The 15202-nt window shown below is 35.8% G+C and overlaps 2 protein-coding genes across 2 annotated transcripts in view; one reads left to right on the forward strand and one right to left on the reverse strand.

Moving 5' to 3' along the window:
* LOC129946303 (zinc finger protein 26-like) overlaps nt 1–15202 on the reverse strand; it is a 37047-nt gene that overhangs the window by 13176 nt on the left and 8669 nt on the right. Inside the window, exon 5 of the mRNA XM_056056443.1 lies at nt 4674–5029. Within this exon, the coding sequence (XP_055912418.1) occupies nt 4674–5029 (356 nt within the window). The remainder of the gene's footprint in view (nt 1–4673; nt 5030–15202) is intronic.
* On the forward strand, nt 9425–14746 carry LOC129941692 (uncharacterized). The gene is made up of 2 exons (XM_056050390.1): nt 9425–9630; nt 9695–14746. Exon 2 carries the CDS (start codon nt 9800–9802, stop codon nt 12728–12730), a length of 2931 nt encoding a protein of 976 aa, XP_055906365.1. The 5' UTR covers nt 9425–9630; nt 9695–9799; the 3' UTR covers nt 12731–14746.

Genomic DNA, 15202 nt, shown 5'->3' on the forward strand with positions numbered 1-15202 from the left:
GGAGGTCTGGAAAAATTAAGGGAGGTCTGGAGATTTCAAGGGAGGTCTAGAAAAATCAAGGGAGGTCTGGAGATTTCAAGGGAGGTCTGGAGATTTCAAGGGAGGTCTGGAGATTTCAAGGGAGGTCTGGAGATTTAAAGGAAGGTCTGGAGATTTCAAGGGAGGTCTGGAGATTTCAAGGGAGGTCTAGAAAAATCAAGGGAGGTCTGGAGATTTCAAGGGAGGTCTGGAGATTTCAAGGGATGTCTGGAGATTTCAAGGGAGGTCTGGAGATTTCAAGGGAGGTCTAGAAAAATCAAGGGAGGTCTTGAGATTTCAAGGGAGGTCTGGAGATTTCAAGGGAGGTCTGGAGATTTCAAGGGAGGTCTGGAAATTTCAAGGGAGGTCTAGAAAAATCAAGGGAGGCCTGGAGATTTAAGTGGAGGTCTTGAGATTTCAAGGGAGGTCTGGAGATTTCAAGGGAGGTCTGGAAATTTCAAGGGAGGTCTAGAAAAATCAAGGGAGGCCTGGAGATTTAAGGGGAGGTCTAGAGAAGTCAAGGGAGGTCTGGAGATTTCAAGGGAGGTCTTTAAAAATCAAGGGAGGTCTGGAGATTTCAAGGGAGGTCTGGAAATTTCAAGGGAGGTCTAGAAAAATCAAGGGAGGCCTGAAGATTTAAGGGGAGGTCTAGAAAAGTCAAGGGAGGTCTGGAGATTTCAAGGGCGGTCTAGAAAAATCAAGGGAGGTCTAGAAAGATCAAGGGAGGTCTGGAGATTTAAAGGGAGGTCTGGAGATTTCAAGGGAGTTCTGGAGATTTCAAGGAAGGTCTGTAGATTTCAAGAAAGGTCTGGAGATTTCAAGGGAGGTCTGGATATTTTAAGATAGGTCTGGTGATTTCAAGGGAAGTGTGGACAAATTAAAGGAAGGTCTGGAGATTTCAAGGGAGGTCTGGATACTTTAAGATAGGTCTGGAGATTTCAAGGGAGGCCTGGAAAAATTAAGGGAGCTCTGGAGATTTTGAAGGGAGGTCTGGAGATTTAAAGGGAGGTCTAGAAAAGTCAAGGGTGGTCTGGAGATTTTAAGGGAGGTCTGGAGATTTCAAGGGAGGTCTGGAGATTTCAAGGGAGGTCTGGAGGTTTTAAGTGAGGTCTGGAGATTTCAAGGGGGTCTGGAGATTTCAAGGGAGGTCTTAAGATTTCAAGTGAGTTCTAGAAAAATCAAGGGAGGTCTGGAAATTTCAAGGGAAGTCTAGAAAAATCAAGGTAGGTGTGAACATTTCAAGGGAGGTCTTGAAAAATCAAGGGAGGTCTGGAGATTTCAAGGGAGTTCTAGAAAAATCAAGGTAGGTCTGGACATTTCAAGGTAGGTCTAGAAAAATCAAGGAAGGTTTGGAGATTTCAAGGGAGTTCTAGAAAAATAAAGGGAGGTCTAGAAAAATCAAGGGAGGTCTGGAGATTTCAAGGGAGGTCTGGAAAAATTAAGGGAGTTCTGGAGATTTCAAGGGATGTCTGGAGATTTAAAGGGAGGTCTAGAAAAGTCAAGGGAGGTCTGGAGATTTCAAGGGAGGTCTGGAGATTCTAAGGGAGGTCTAGAAAATCAAGGGAGGTCTGGAGATTTCAAAGAAGTACTAGAAAAATCAAGGGAGGTCTGGAGATTTCAAGGGAGGTCTGGAGATTTCAAGGGAGGTCTGGAAATATCAAGGGAGATCTGGAAAAATCAAGTGATGTCTGGAAATATCAAGGGAGGTCTGAAAATATCAAAGAAGTTCTTGAAATTTGAAGGAAGGTCTGGAAATATAAAGGGAGGTCCGGGGATTTCAAGTGAGGTGTGGAAAACATCATGTAATGCGATCAGGTCACACTTGAGGTTTACAAAATTCCTAAGACCATCTTTTAACAAAAATCAATGTGTCGTGGAAATTTGAGTTCACGTCACATAAAAGATTCCTTATGCTCTTTACTATCTTTACGCAAAAAGGTGATTGTTTGGCATTTACTAAACTTGAGATGTGAAGTCTTGCATACGGTAACGGTTCAACAATTAAAGCCGAATAACCTGCCATAACGACAAATTTTTGGTAAATGGGCTATTAAAAACCGACGGAGCTCATTTCTTTGGATAAGTGAAGAGTAGACAGAAATATTGCAAGAGCTACCAATTCTTCCAGTAAAATACATTACCTATTGGTAAAAATTATGTTTTGGGGAATGATTGGGCCGTATTTCTGGTGAGCGCTACCGTGCGATGGTAACTCATGTCAATAACCCAAGCCAATATTACTGCTATGCGGAACCGTGTGTTCTTGATGAATCGTTAGATGGTGAGATAACAATAGAAGAAATAAAAGCTGTACTGAAAAAAGCTAAAAATGGAAAGGCACCAGGTAATGATGGGATTCCGTATAAATTCTATATAAATTCTCCGCACACATGCATACATAAAGTAAGGAAACTGGTCAACAAAATCTTTTCAAATGCTGACATCCCCTCCTCTTTCAAGAAGACGTTAATTTGTCTAATACACAACAAAAGGGTCCCTTAGATATCGCTGAAAATTACCGAGGTATATCGTTTTTGAATGTGTTAACAAAAATATTCTGCGGTATACTAGTAGAGAGACTTGAAAAATGGGTCGAAAGGAAAAACATTCTGTCGTTTTCTGTTTCAACAATAGACCAGATCTTCACTCGTTCATCAATCATAAAAGCTTTTCAAGCAAGGAACAAACAATTTTACTCTTTTTTTGTGGACTTCACAGCCGCTTTTGACCTTGTAAACAGAAGCGCGCTCTTCTATAAGCTCTCACAATTTGGTCTATCTTCAAAGTTTTTGAAAGTAATTAATGCGATGGTACTTTATTGGAAATCTTTTAGAAATATTCAATGAAATTGAATATTTAGGTGAAAAGATAAATTGTACTTTAAATTTCGACAAACACCTTATGGAAAAAGCCAGCACCTCTCAAAGCTTGTTGAGTTTATCATGGAAAAATGTTTTTTTTTTCAAACGACAGAATAATCCTTTCAGTCAAATATAAAATATTTGATGCCGTTGTCAAATCAACTCTCTGCTACGCTTCTCAGGTCTGGAGTACAGATGAGTACGAAGTGATAAAAAAATTTCAAAGGATTTATGCAATTTATTTAGAAACAGGAATACCGAACCTTCTCACGAGCACACTCAAGGCGCAGGCTGATTACATTATTAAAACTTGTTCCTATCATGAGAATAGAATAGACTGTCGAAAAAAAATGCTTTTGTACGAACTGAGGAATAAATATTGGTGGATGAAAAAATGGTAAGATATCGGTAATACTTGTGGAGAGATACTGTATATAGATTTCAACAATTTAAACAACTTAAAGGAGCAACTTTACAGGATTATACAGAAGAATGAAGACATAGTTGGAGAATCCTTTATTAATAAAGCTCGCGAATCAGATAGTAGAGTACTGTACTCTCAGCTCAACTATAACCTAAACCAACGAAACGTCTTCCATGATGGACTTAGCTACAAGGACATTTCTTTCATTTTTAAAGCAAGATGTAAATTATAAGTTTAAATGCTAGACCCTATAACGGCAGCTTCAATCAATTTTGTACGTTATGCAATTTAAAATCAAAGGAGGATTGTTATCACTTCGTAAGTGTATGTCCAATATTTTATCAACAGAAGCACTCCAAGTTTTGAACGAATCTGATTGGAAGACAATGACACAGCACGTGTAACAATGAACCAATTGAGAGTCGAGTTCAGTGAACAGTATCTTTCACGTTTGGCCCGGTTTTTCTGCATAAAACATTGAAAGAACTGTCTTTGTTATGGGTAGGCCATATCTTACTGGACATGGAAAGTCCTTTCAACTGTCCCACTTGCGGTTATATTCTGTCAGAAAAACTGAAAAAATGCACCCTTCATAGCTCTAGAAGGAATATTTACGCTTTCCGCAAGTGAACTATGAAGGGCGAACCCTTGCCCGGCCAATTCATCAGCCCGTTCATTTCCATCAATGCCACTATGACCTGGAATCCAACACGACATTGTTTGATCTGTATAGAGGATTTTGTGGCCAAATTGATAGCCATAATAGCCGCCTGGCTGTCAGTAGAGATAGCCGTGTTTCTATTTTGGTTTAAGTTTATTTTGAGTATATAACGTTATTATTTGATTGTTACTAACTCCACTTAAACTACACTGGCACAATCAGGTAGCCGAAAAAAACTTCCATCTAAACTCTATGTGCGTCACAAACTATCTCTTGTGGAGTGGTAACACGACGATGCATGAAAATGTTTACCCCTTCTGATCTGACTATATTTTACAAGGCCTTTAATTGTCCGAAATTGGAGTACAATTTAAGCATCGTACCAAGATTTCATGCCTTTCATTACTTTATCGTTATTATCATAAACAATGCTCTGGTGAAATATCCTCCCCTCAAGCAGTTTAATCGTAATGAGCAAACTTTTAGGAATGCTTATCCATTTACCCTTGAGCATAATATCAAACGCAATGTTAAATACAGGGATTCTCTATTCAGCCACGATACACTAATGTGGAATGCTTTAAAAGGCTCATTATTTTGCACTCATTACAATGTGCAGCCTGTGTTTAATCATTATAAGGGTATTCTTGAAGCCTTGAGTGGGCGTACAACATAAACAATAACTAGTTCTAAATAAACACCTACTTACCTTTCTGGCAAACCCAACATTGGTTCTTCTTCAAGCCTTGATTTTCTAAAGGTTCTTTTTTGATATTTGTGTCCTCGATTTCCATTATCGAAAAAATTTCCACCCTACTGTCATCAGGTCCAGGAGTAATTTGCCCGCTTTGCACTTCATTTGTTTGAGATCTATTTTCAGTGGAATGCATCAGATAATTTGTATCATAATCATTAGATTGAGAATTATCGATTAAATCATTCTCGTTTTCCTCTACACAATTTTGTGCCATAAAAGTTCTATATTCCATACCACAATCGTTTTCATGGACATCATTTTTTTCTTTTTTTATTTTCATTGCCATGTTGATGTTTACGTCGATGTTTTATTTGTTTCTTCAAAGCAAAAATGTAGTTATTTCTTTGCAATTCATTGTCAATTCTTCAATTTTGATCCTGTTTTTCAAAAACAACAAAACAAAAACTTAAAACCTATACAAGACTTGTACATAATTTAGTTTGAAATTTTTGTCTGTATCTGAAAACGTATTATTTGATGTTGCATTGTAAGGTACACACGATTTTTGTTTTTAATGATACAGTTCGACAGTTTATGATTTGTTATTTATAGTCTCACATTCTTTTTAAATGTTTACCTTATTTTTAATGCATATTTTGAACTAATTTTCCACTTCGACTTTGCAAGACTATAATTGAGAATTGTGACAGCCCATTTTTGTAAATAAATTTAACATTCCAGTTCCAGTATCAAAAAGACTAAAGGAAGGGAATATTTCCAATTTGAAATCTAGAACTGGAAGATCGTTTACAGGTTTTGGCAATTTTTCATCCCAAAAATAATTTTCCCGTTTGTAAGGGCGAGTGTCAAGTTGAACACAACAAATCAAAAATCCATCACATAGGCTAAAAAAACTTTCAAATCTGCATGAAAACTGAAAAGAGAACACAATGTTAATATTGAGAGATAGCATGAGAAGCGTGTGGTCAAAGATGTTGAGAGTTTCAAAAGCCTAAATGAAGTTCGAAAGTTTATGTGCAGGTGAAACGAAATTCACAGGTACATTCAACTCGAAGCGAAGGCTGCAACGACGAAAGTGGAAACATCATAGTGGAACCGCAGTAGATGCTAAGGATAGGGAAGGCACACTTGTGCAGACTGTATAACGGCGAAGACAAACCAAATTACGCTGTCAGGCTGGATAATTCATTCCACATAGACAACAATCCCATCTTCCCGACTTAGACGAAGTAAAGATTGTCGTATCAGATGGCTTGAATGCCGAGCTCTTCAGAGCAGCTGGAGATAATAAGGTTAGGAGCATGCACTAACTTATCTGTAAGTATTATCATCAGTATTGTTTGCCCGGTATTATAAAAAAGGAGACATTCTAAACTGCTATAACTATAGAGGAATCAGTCTACTTAACATTGCTTACAAAATTTTCTCTGCCGTAATGTTTGAAAGTCTAAAGCCCATCGCCAACAACCCGATGGGTCCTTGAAAGTGTAATTTTAGACAAGGAAAGTCCACAGTCGATCAAATATTCACAATACGGTAGGTCCTGGAAAAACCAAAGAACATAAAATCGACACCCTCCATCTTCTTCGATGTCAAGGCCGCACATGACAACATCTACAGGGATGAATTGTATAGAGCCATGTCTAGTCTTGGCATCCCTTCCAAACTTCGTCTTCTTTGTCTGTTTGTGCAGGATGATCATGAAGAATTCGCACTGTTCCATAAAGTTGGAAACAACTTAGCAGAAACTTTCGATGTTAAGAAAGATTTGAAATCGTTTTTGGAAGAATAATGCAGAGCTCCCACATTAATACTACCGGCGCTATCATTCAAAAGTTTGTCCAATTACTGGCATATGCTGATGTCCTTGACATAATCGGAAGAAAAAACGTCAAAAATGGGTTCAACAGTTAATGAGGTCAAAACAACTTCATGCTATAAAGTGCTGAAGCATGGGCTATGACAAAAGCGGATAACAGTATCATTACAACAGGGTTGTTCTTAGCGTAAGAAGAAGATAGAACGACGAGCTGTACGGGCTGTGCAGTGATGTAGACTAAGCCAGAAGGATTAAAGTCCAACGGCTGGGAGATGGCTGGGTCAAGTAGGGCGCACGAGAACCAATACCCCAGCTCGGAAAGTCTTTGAATTCACGCCCACAGGACAGTGCACAAGTGGAAAGTGATCTCACCCAGCTGGAGACATTTAGCTATGGACCCAGCTAGATGAAGAAGTTTGTTGGGTTAAGCCCTTCAAAATTATTAGCTGCTATTTTGTTAATCTTAATTCACGTACTCGAAATATCTGACATTTAAAACTATAAAAAAAAAGAGTAAAATAGAAATGAACACGAAATTGAATTTGACACATCTTTTAATCCTCCACAAGACTAAAATCAAATCCAGCTTCTCTTCCGCAATCCAATGTTTTTTTACTGGTCATATTATGCCTTGCCATGAGCAACTTCAAATGTCTTATTTGACATAAGAAACGGTTGATTCGTTGTTTACTTTTTTTTAATTTACTTTTAGTGTCGGTAGTTATTGGTTTTGGGTGAATCAATTTCCCGAAGTAAGGGAACTTCATGATTTGGAGGCGCAACTACTCAAGGACTTACTATGGGAGGACTGTGCAGACTATAAGATTTTTCGTAGGATGTCGGCCGTCAGCTTTGAAGCTGTTCTGTGTCTAGTAAAGATAACTTTGAAATAATGAATTTAGGCACTCGACGACAATTTAAACGAAATGACATTTTTATTTTGAAAAGACTGTGGAAAATGAACGCTCACCACTGCATACAACACAAACGTCAAATTTGATGACAGGATTTTGATCCGCTCAAAAAATCGATGACCGGTTCATGGATTGGATGTCGGATTGTTGGTCTCTATTGGATTATCTGATGACAGGCGGATAGTACTGTCATGTCAATGTGGTTCAGTTTCTATCGGACTCTTTTAAAGTGAACCATTTTGACGTCTCCGCATTCTATCTGATTCCCACTATAAATATTGGGTGGCGCAACAGTCCGTTGAGAACTAGGGCCTAGTGACTTACAACTCTCAACCATTCTTGTGTGCGAGTAATGTTGTCAGGAATGGAGGGGACCTACAGTTTATATGCCGAATCCGAACGGCTAATTTGAGAAAGCACTTTTTCATGACAAGAGTTACTCTTGGAGAATTTGTCAATTCCTCACAAGAGGCAGTACCCTTGAAAAGACTTAAGATGGTATAGGCAGGGATCGAACTCAGGCACTTACATTCATGTCACGGGTACTACATCTGATTTCCACTATTGACAGTAACATTTTTTTTAACTGTCATGTGACGTTAAATTAACAGTCTTATTTAAAAACGCTGTATAGAGCCTACATAAAGTAATGTAATGTCTATAATGCCTCTAAACGCAAAAATGCTATTTATAAAACTTATGCAAGGTTGCATAGTCCCATAATAAGCTAAACGCGTTTTGAGGTTGAATAGAGCCTACATAAAGAAATTATTGTTGTTATTATTTCGTAAATGTCATTTTGATTTCTTTCCATTATTTAAATTTAAAAGAAAACAATAATGCCTTTCCAATTTAGCTCATTTATTAACGATTTTAATAATTTAAATCGAGTTTTACCAACTCCGAGAGGTTCAACCCAATGAGCCTAAGAAACGAAGAATTTAAAAAAAATATAGATTTTCAAAAAGGAATAAAATAAAAATAATTGAAATTATCCGTTCGGATCTCAGCAGCGACAATAGAGGAGGCCACATCCCCATAGATATTCAAGTAATGGCTGCAATAAGATATTGGGGACGGAACGAGGTAAGTTTGTACTAAATGTTCACACCAATTCGAAATCCGTACCATTTATGATTTGTTTATAGATTCAAGACGATGGAGCAGACATCCATAGATTTAGCCAACCTACGCTTTCCCAAATTTGCAAGCGAGTGGCAAGAGCCTTCTATAAGCTGTCGGAGGAGTATCTAAAAGAAATGTAAGAAGTTTTATTGATTTCATTCAAAGGTTCTTACCGCTGATATTACTTACTTTATCGGACGAATACCAATTCGGGGTACGAGACCTTTTTGTTTTGGATTCCAGTTTTGCACAACAAAAGCACAACACAAATTTCTATATTGTGTTTGTTATGAAAAACAGCTGATTTGATAGACAGATAAATGGAACAGATTGCTCCATTTTGGTACTTTTTTTGACATAAGCATTGTATAACTAAAATGTATGGCAGAATTTTTTATAAATGAGAATTTTCGCAATGTTACATAGATCCTACATAAATCCTTATGCACTGTATAACTATTCATCTGTTTAGCGAATTCTATTAAATAAGACTGTAAGTGTTCACAAAAGATTCTCTAGTGTGAACACCATCCTTTGACAGTTGTAATATTATTTATTTTTCTTCAAATTGTTTTGAAATTTAAAAACACTAAATTGGTGACCAAAATGTATTTTCCAGCATGACCACATTCCAAGAACAAATAAATCCAAATCGTTTTGCTTCTAACTAATTTTTGTTCTTCTTGCAAATAACTTTGCAATGCAAAACTTCAAAAATCAAACGTCAACTTTTTCCAATTCACACTTGACCTTATACTTTTCCATAAATATCCCAAGCGTTCTGCAATGCAAATCTCACGAAACCTAAAAATATCCCCCTGAACTATTTCTTTTTTTAATCGCTCTTGACTTCAACTTGAATGAGTTCATTTTATGGCTTTCCGTCTTTCTTTTATCAAATTCTATAATGCACGAAATTGGTTAAAAGACAAATATCAAAAAACACATATCTCAAAAAAGAATCTTATTAGAAAATGTAAATGTTTATAAAAACTGAAATTAAGTTTGTGTTAGACCAAAACAATATTATTAAAGTTTTAAGAACAATTATCTAAGCAAATCTAAATGAATTTAATAATTTGGAAAAAATGTAAGTGTACACCAAAACACGTTCTTGTAAAACCCCAGTGACCACTGCAGTGCACGCTTTTTAGTTTTACAGCGTTCTTCCATTGGATCTTGGATTTTCGCCTTAGAAAAATCTAAACTCACGCCTCTTTAGGTCAATAATAACCGCGTAAAGATGATCATATGATAAAATGGAGCAAACTCCAGCAGAACTTCTCAAAGGCATTCTTAATACCGCCGAAAGGCATCCCAATGCCAAAGTATCCAAACTCATAAAATCTTTTGAGGATGACAAGACTCCTCAAAATATAGCACTTTTGCTTATTGAATTAGCAGAACATGCTGAGTTCTCGGCAGATATAACAATATCATTAAAATATTACCTGGATTGCTTTAAGGAATTACGGCAAGAGCCCTCTTTTGCTGAAGCTGGTGTTGTTTTGTTTAATTCTTCTAAAATATATGCGAAGCGAGTTGACCATATTCATAGTGAAATAGAAAGGTTGATTTTGTCATTGAGCAATGTTGAAAACACTGCAGAGAAGGAACAAAATGCTTCAAATCTCGAAGCTGCGTCGCAAAATACAGAAAAAGTTAAGCGAGGTAAAAAACGTACCTTGGAACAGATAAACGGAGCCATTGAAGCGGATATGAGTTCTAAACGTTTTAAAAAACTAGCAAATAATAAAAGATTTGAAGGTGCGACAACGCCGAAGCGCAACAATATTTTAAAAACTCTTGTGCCGGAATCTGATAAGTCAATGAAAAGCTATATACCCCATTCGACTTGGCAATATTCGGCCATCCAAGATTTTGATTATGAAGACGAAATTGACTCAAAGAAAAATTACAAGTTGTTCACTTATCATCTGGAGCACAGATACAACACACTCATTCCGGATATAAACTTTAAAATGTATTTTAAGATAAAAGACTTTATCAATGGCGATTGTAATGATGCGGCCCTGCCCGAATCATGGCCGCCGCTCTCAGAGGCTTATATTGAACAATTCTTAGATTTTGAGGACGCTATTTTACAAAGAGAGGGACACTTAAGCAAAGCTCGAGAGAAACTAGACGCCTCGTCTAGATTGAAAGACCATTGTGGCAATAGTTTTGACAAAGGCAATGTTCAAAATTCTGATAATGCATTTACATCGGCGGACTCAGGCTTTGAAACTGATTTAAATACAAGCAGTATTCTTACATGTTCACAAACACAAGGGAATATGAGCACGCAAATAAGCGTGTGCGGAAGCAATACCTCCGCAAAGAGCTTCGATTCAGGTATAGGATCTGAAATGAGTGTTCAATCACAAGCAATGGACGAATCTCAAACCAGTGTTTCAGAAAGCACTCAAAATATTGGAGATTCATTGGAATCAGGGACTGGATTGGACACAAGTAATCCATCACAAACGACAAACGAATCGCAAAACAGTCTTTTGGGAAGCAGCCATCTTAATGGTGATGTGACGGAAACAACTGATGTATTTAAAATGAGCATTTCAGACAGCAACCGAATTTCAGGAGATTCGGGGTTAGATTGTAACGAAAGTTCTCAACCAACAGAAAGTAAAGAACAAAACGTAACAGATGTATCTCCTCAAGGAATAAATGAGCTCGAAATCAACACCCACAAGACAAACAGTGATCCAACTCTGCTTGATCCTACAATGCCTCGCGGAGACGACGACCTTTCAACTTTAAAAATCATACTACCGCATTTACCGGACGAAGGGATTTATTTCTCGGATCTCGATGAAAAAGATCGACAAATGCTGTCACCTGCCGTTGTTACTCAAGATGTCTTTCGTTGTGTAAAAGACAAGAGCAATATTGTTATCCGAGTAGACGATGCAATTGAACATTTATTCAAAATTAAAGAACCAAGTGAAGAAATTCTATCACTTCCATTGTACGAGAGGCAACATTTTACACTACGGCTAAATATACTTAAGATTCCACTTAAGTATTTCAACAAAAATAGAGGATTTAAACTTACACCGGAATTTGATTTGTTGAAAAAAGAGCGTTTGAAAAAGTATTTAAAACGTTCAAGCGTTATTAGCAGTACATCTGTTAAAAGATGCCTGCGAACAACTAAGAACGTTGATGAAATACCAGAACATATTTCCCCGCCGTCATCGCCATCATATGAACCTGATTGGCTGGGTTTTCCCGAGGATACTTTGATGGATAAAAACCGAACCTTGAGTCGAGATTCTGGAATAAGTTTGCACCCGACAGATAGAGAGAACATTGAAGACTTTGGAGAGTCACCCCCACCAGATTTGCTCAGCAGCACTCTGAAACCAGGAGCTCTTGAAGATGGGTTTAATGAAAATGTGGAAAGTTCAACAACTACACCAACCGAAGAAATTCCTAAACCTTCATCAACCGCATCACCCGCCGAAGAACTCCCTGAATCTTCAGAAAAAACATCACCTGAAGAACTACCTGCGCCTTTGGAAGAAACTTCAGAAGTAATCAAAGAACCCAATAATCCCACGGCAGTGGAAAAAGAAGTTAGTACAAATGATGACAAAATCGAATCTAACGGTTCAACGGAAGACAATCAAACCGATGTCGACGACATGGTGATGAATGAAGAAAACCGAGTCAGAACAAAAGTCCACGAATGGCATAGTCATCTGCAACCAATACTTGCATGTTCACGAGAGCGACATCATTTCGATGTGTTTGCTATTGGCACCGAAATTATGACGCAATTTGATAGAAATGACGTCGGCACCGAGAAGGTATCCTTCAAAAACGTTATGGAAGAAAAAGACGAATCGCTTATATCGCGATATTTCTTATCGATGTTATTATTAGCAAATCAAGGAAACATTATGATCGACGTGCAGAATAAAAGTACCAATGAACCTAGTGAATTACATGATATACGATTAAAGCTCTTAAGTCGAAAGCGTAATATTGTGTCACTTGAAGACAACATTGGTCTGAGAACACCTGCTGCAACACCTACAACAAATATCAACCAGGGGGGACAACAACCCCTAAAAGCAATAGTGCGAACTCTTAAGAGTGTTCCTGAAGTACCCAAAATAGACGACCGAGACTCGGGTGTCGCATTGTCTGAGGCATCAATTTTATGAGAATATTAATCATTTTAACTTTTTCTCTTGAAAGCTTTTATCGTTTATGTACCTGAATAAAATCACTTTAAATTGTTTTACCATTCAAAATTAGAATTGAAAATTTGGTTAGTTTCAGGTTTTTTTTTCTATTTTAATCATCTGAATTCAATTTTTCACCAAAGTCAATAACAAATATCATAGATTCCCTTTTTCAATTTTTTTTGTTTGTTAAGTTAATCCAAATTAAGATGTTTTTTTTTTAAATCTCAAAAGCATGATTTTCCCAATGATCGCTTCAGATTAAAACTGTTTTGTTGTTTAAAGTCTTGCGCTTAAAGAACCGGTAATAATCGTTCTACTCAGATGACGATTCGTCAAACTGGTAAAGACAAATAGTTTTTGTCTGACGTGATCTAGTCGCTTAAAGTAGAAAAGTCTAAGTCAAACCGTTATGTTGTAATAATTCGTGGAAATTTGGAATGTTCTTTAAAAAAAAGGAGACCCTAAAATGGGATAACAAAAACGATTTTTATCAGTAGTTCAGGTTGAGGTGTTTAATCTGAATTTTAGTTTTAGTTTAATATGGTTTTTAATTTATATAATTATTACAAATATGAAAAGTTTATACCTTGTTACAAATATTCAAAATACAAATATGCGCTAGTTTAGGAACGAAATACTTTTTTTTCTTTTAATTTAAATAATTTTTTAAATGACTAATTTTGTTTGTATAAACCTGAAAAGGTATATACTTTGAATCATTGAATTTATACACTTTTGGTTTGATTTATAGGTTATTAATTTAGCTTGAATAATTATTTAATTTGCTTTTTAAATGTAATTATAAAAATTATTTGTATTCATTATTTTTCATTTATAATAAAAAAAAAGAAACTTATAAAATGTAAAGTTTAAGTGAAATATTTTTGTTGTTTTTTTCTTCTTTATGGTGGCATTTATGTTATGCTAGGTCTTATTTTAATCTTATGGAATTGACAACTCTTAAATCGCATCTTTAGCAATGAAAACATTTTTTATGTTAAGCTGAGATACATTCAAATAATATAACAAACCAAACCATTTAAACAAAATTTAATACCTGAACTTGAATTCAAATTTATGCTTTCAAATATGTGCAAACAAATTTATGAATTTAAAATTCAAAATTTTGTAAATGCAAACTCTTTTTCGAAAAGATGGAAGTTGAAATTAATTTTAAACAAAGCACGCTAAGAAATAATTTTGACTAATTTGTATAATAATTGAAGCTTACCACTAAAAAAGTTGGTAGCAAAGAATATAATAAAGAAAATACTTTCTTGCTTCAATTTGTATCATAAACTATGTACATAATAAAGTTAATGTTTATAAATTGTAACTATAATAGAACTGTGCCTTAAGCATTTTAAACTCGGGTTCGAATAATTTAGATTGATTTTTTTTATAAAAACACAGCATGAAAAATTAACTTTTCTAAAAATGAATGCTGTTACAGAATTTTCTGTAAAAGGGCCGACACTTATTTTTAACTTAAGAAATGGCATTAAAATATACAAACAACAATTAAGAACAACTTATGAACCATTCAATCTAAAAGCATTTACGAAAATTTGTTGTTCAGATTAATTCCATTCCAAGGTTTTTTTCTTGTTTTAAGTTTTAAGGTCTAAAATTGTTGCTTTTTTTAATATAAACACATATTTTAAATTGGAATTATAAACTTTTTGTGCACAGATTGGAGAATGGATATATGAACACATTTTTTGTTTATTTTTTTTTTTAAATTATACCGAGAATAATTGTATTTAGTCTGTAAATTAATTTGATTATAATAGAATTTAGGTAAAATGTACAAACTATTATGTAAACAAAAATAAATAGAATAAAATTAGATTGTAAATTGCAAATAAAAAAATGAATTTTGTCACTAAAATTATATTAAAAAATAAAACTTATTGTAAAATTAACATTTATCAAATTTTTATTTCACTGTAATTATAAATGAACATTAAATCTTTTATTAAAAAAATCGAACAGATTTTGCTTTTATTCAATTTTTTTCAAAGATATTGTTGAAGAAAAGGATTTCATGCTCCTGATGCCACTTATCCTATTAAAAGTAAGATAATCGAAGAAGAAGACTACGTTTATTTAGGCTCTTACTTACTTACTTAAGGTGGCGCTACAGTCCTATATGAACTAGGGCCTCACCCAACAAACTTCTCCATCTAGCTCGGTTCCTAGCTAGATGTCACCATTTTCGCGCTCCAAGTTAGGTAAGGTCACTTTCCACTTTTGCGCGCCACCTGATCCGCGGTTTTCCGGAACGGAACATTGGTTTCCATGCGCTCTACGTGACTTGGACTTTTGCCTTTTACCCTTCTGGCTAAGTCTACGTCGCTCTACAGCCCGCACAACTCGTCATTCCATCTTCTCCTCCACTCCCCTTCGATGCATACGGGAGCGTTGATCACACGAAGAACTTTTCTC

The sequence above is a fragment of the Eupeodes corollae genome, chromosome 1 (genome assembly GCF_945859685.1).
Source record: "Eupeodes corollae chromosome 1, idEupCoro1.1, whole genome shotgun sequence".
Classification (NCBI taxonomy): domain Eukaryota; kingdom Metazoa; phylum Arthropoda; class Insecta; order Diptera; family Syrphidae; genus Eupeodes; species Eupeodes corollae.

Excerpts from the sequence above, each read along its gene's own strand:
- LOC129941692 (XM_056050390.1), top strand. The coding sequence starts at position 9,800 with ATGGAGCAAACTCCAGCAGAACTTCTCAAAGGCATTCTTAATACCGCC.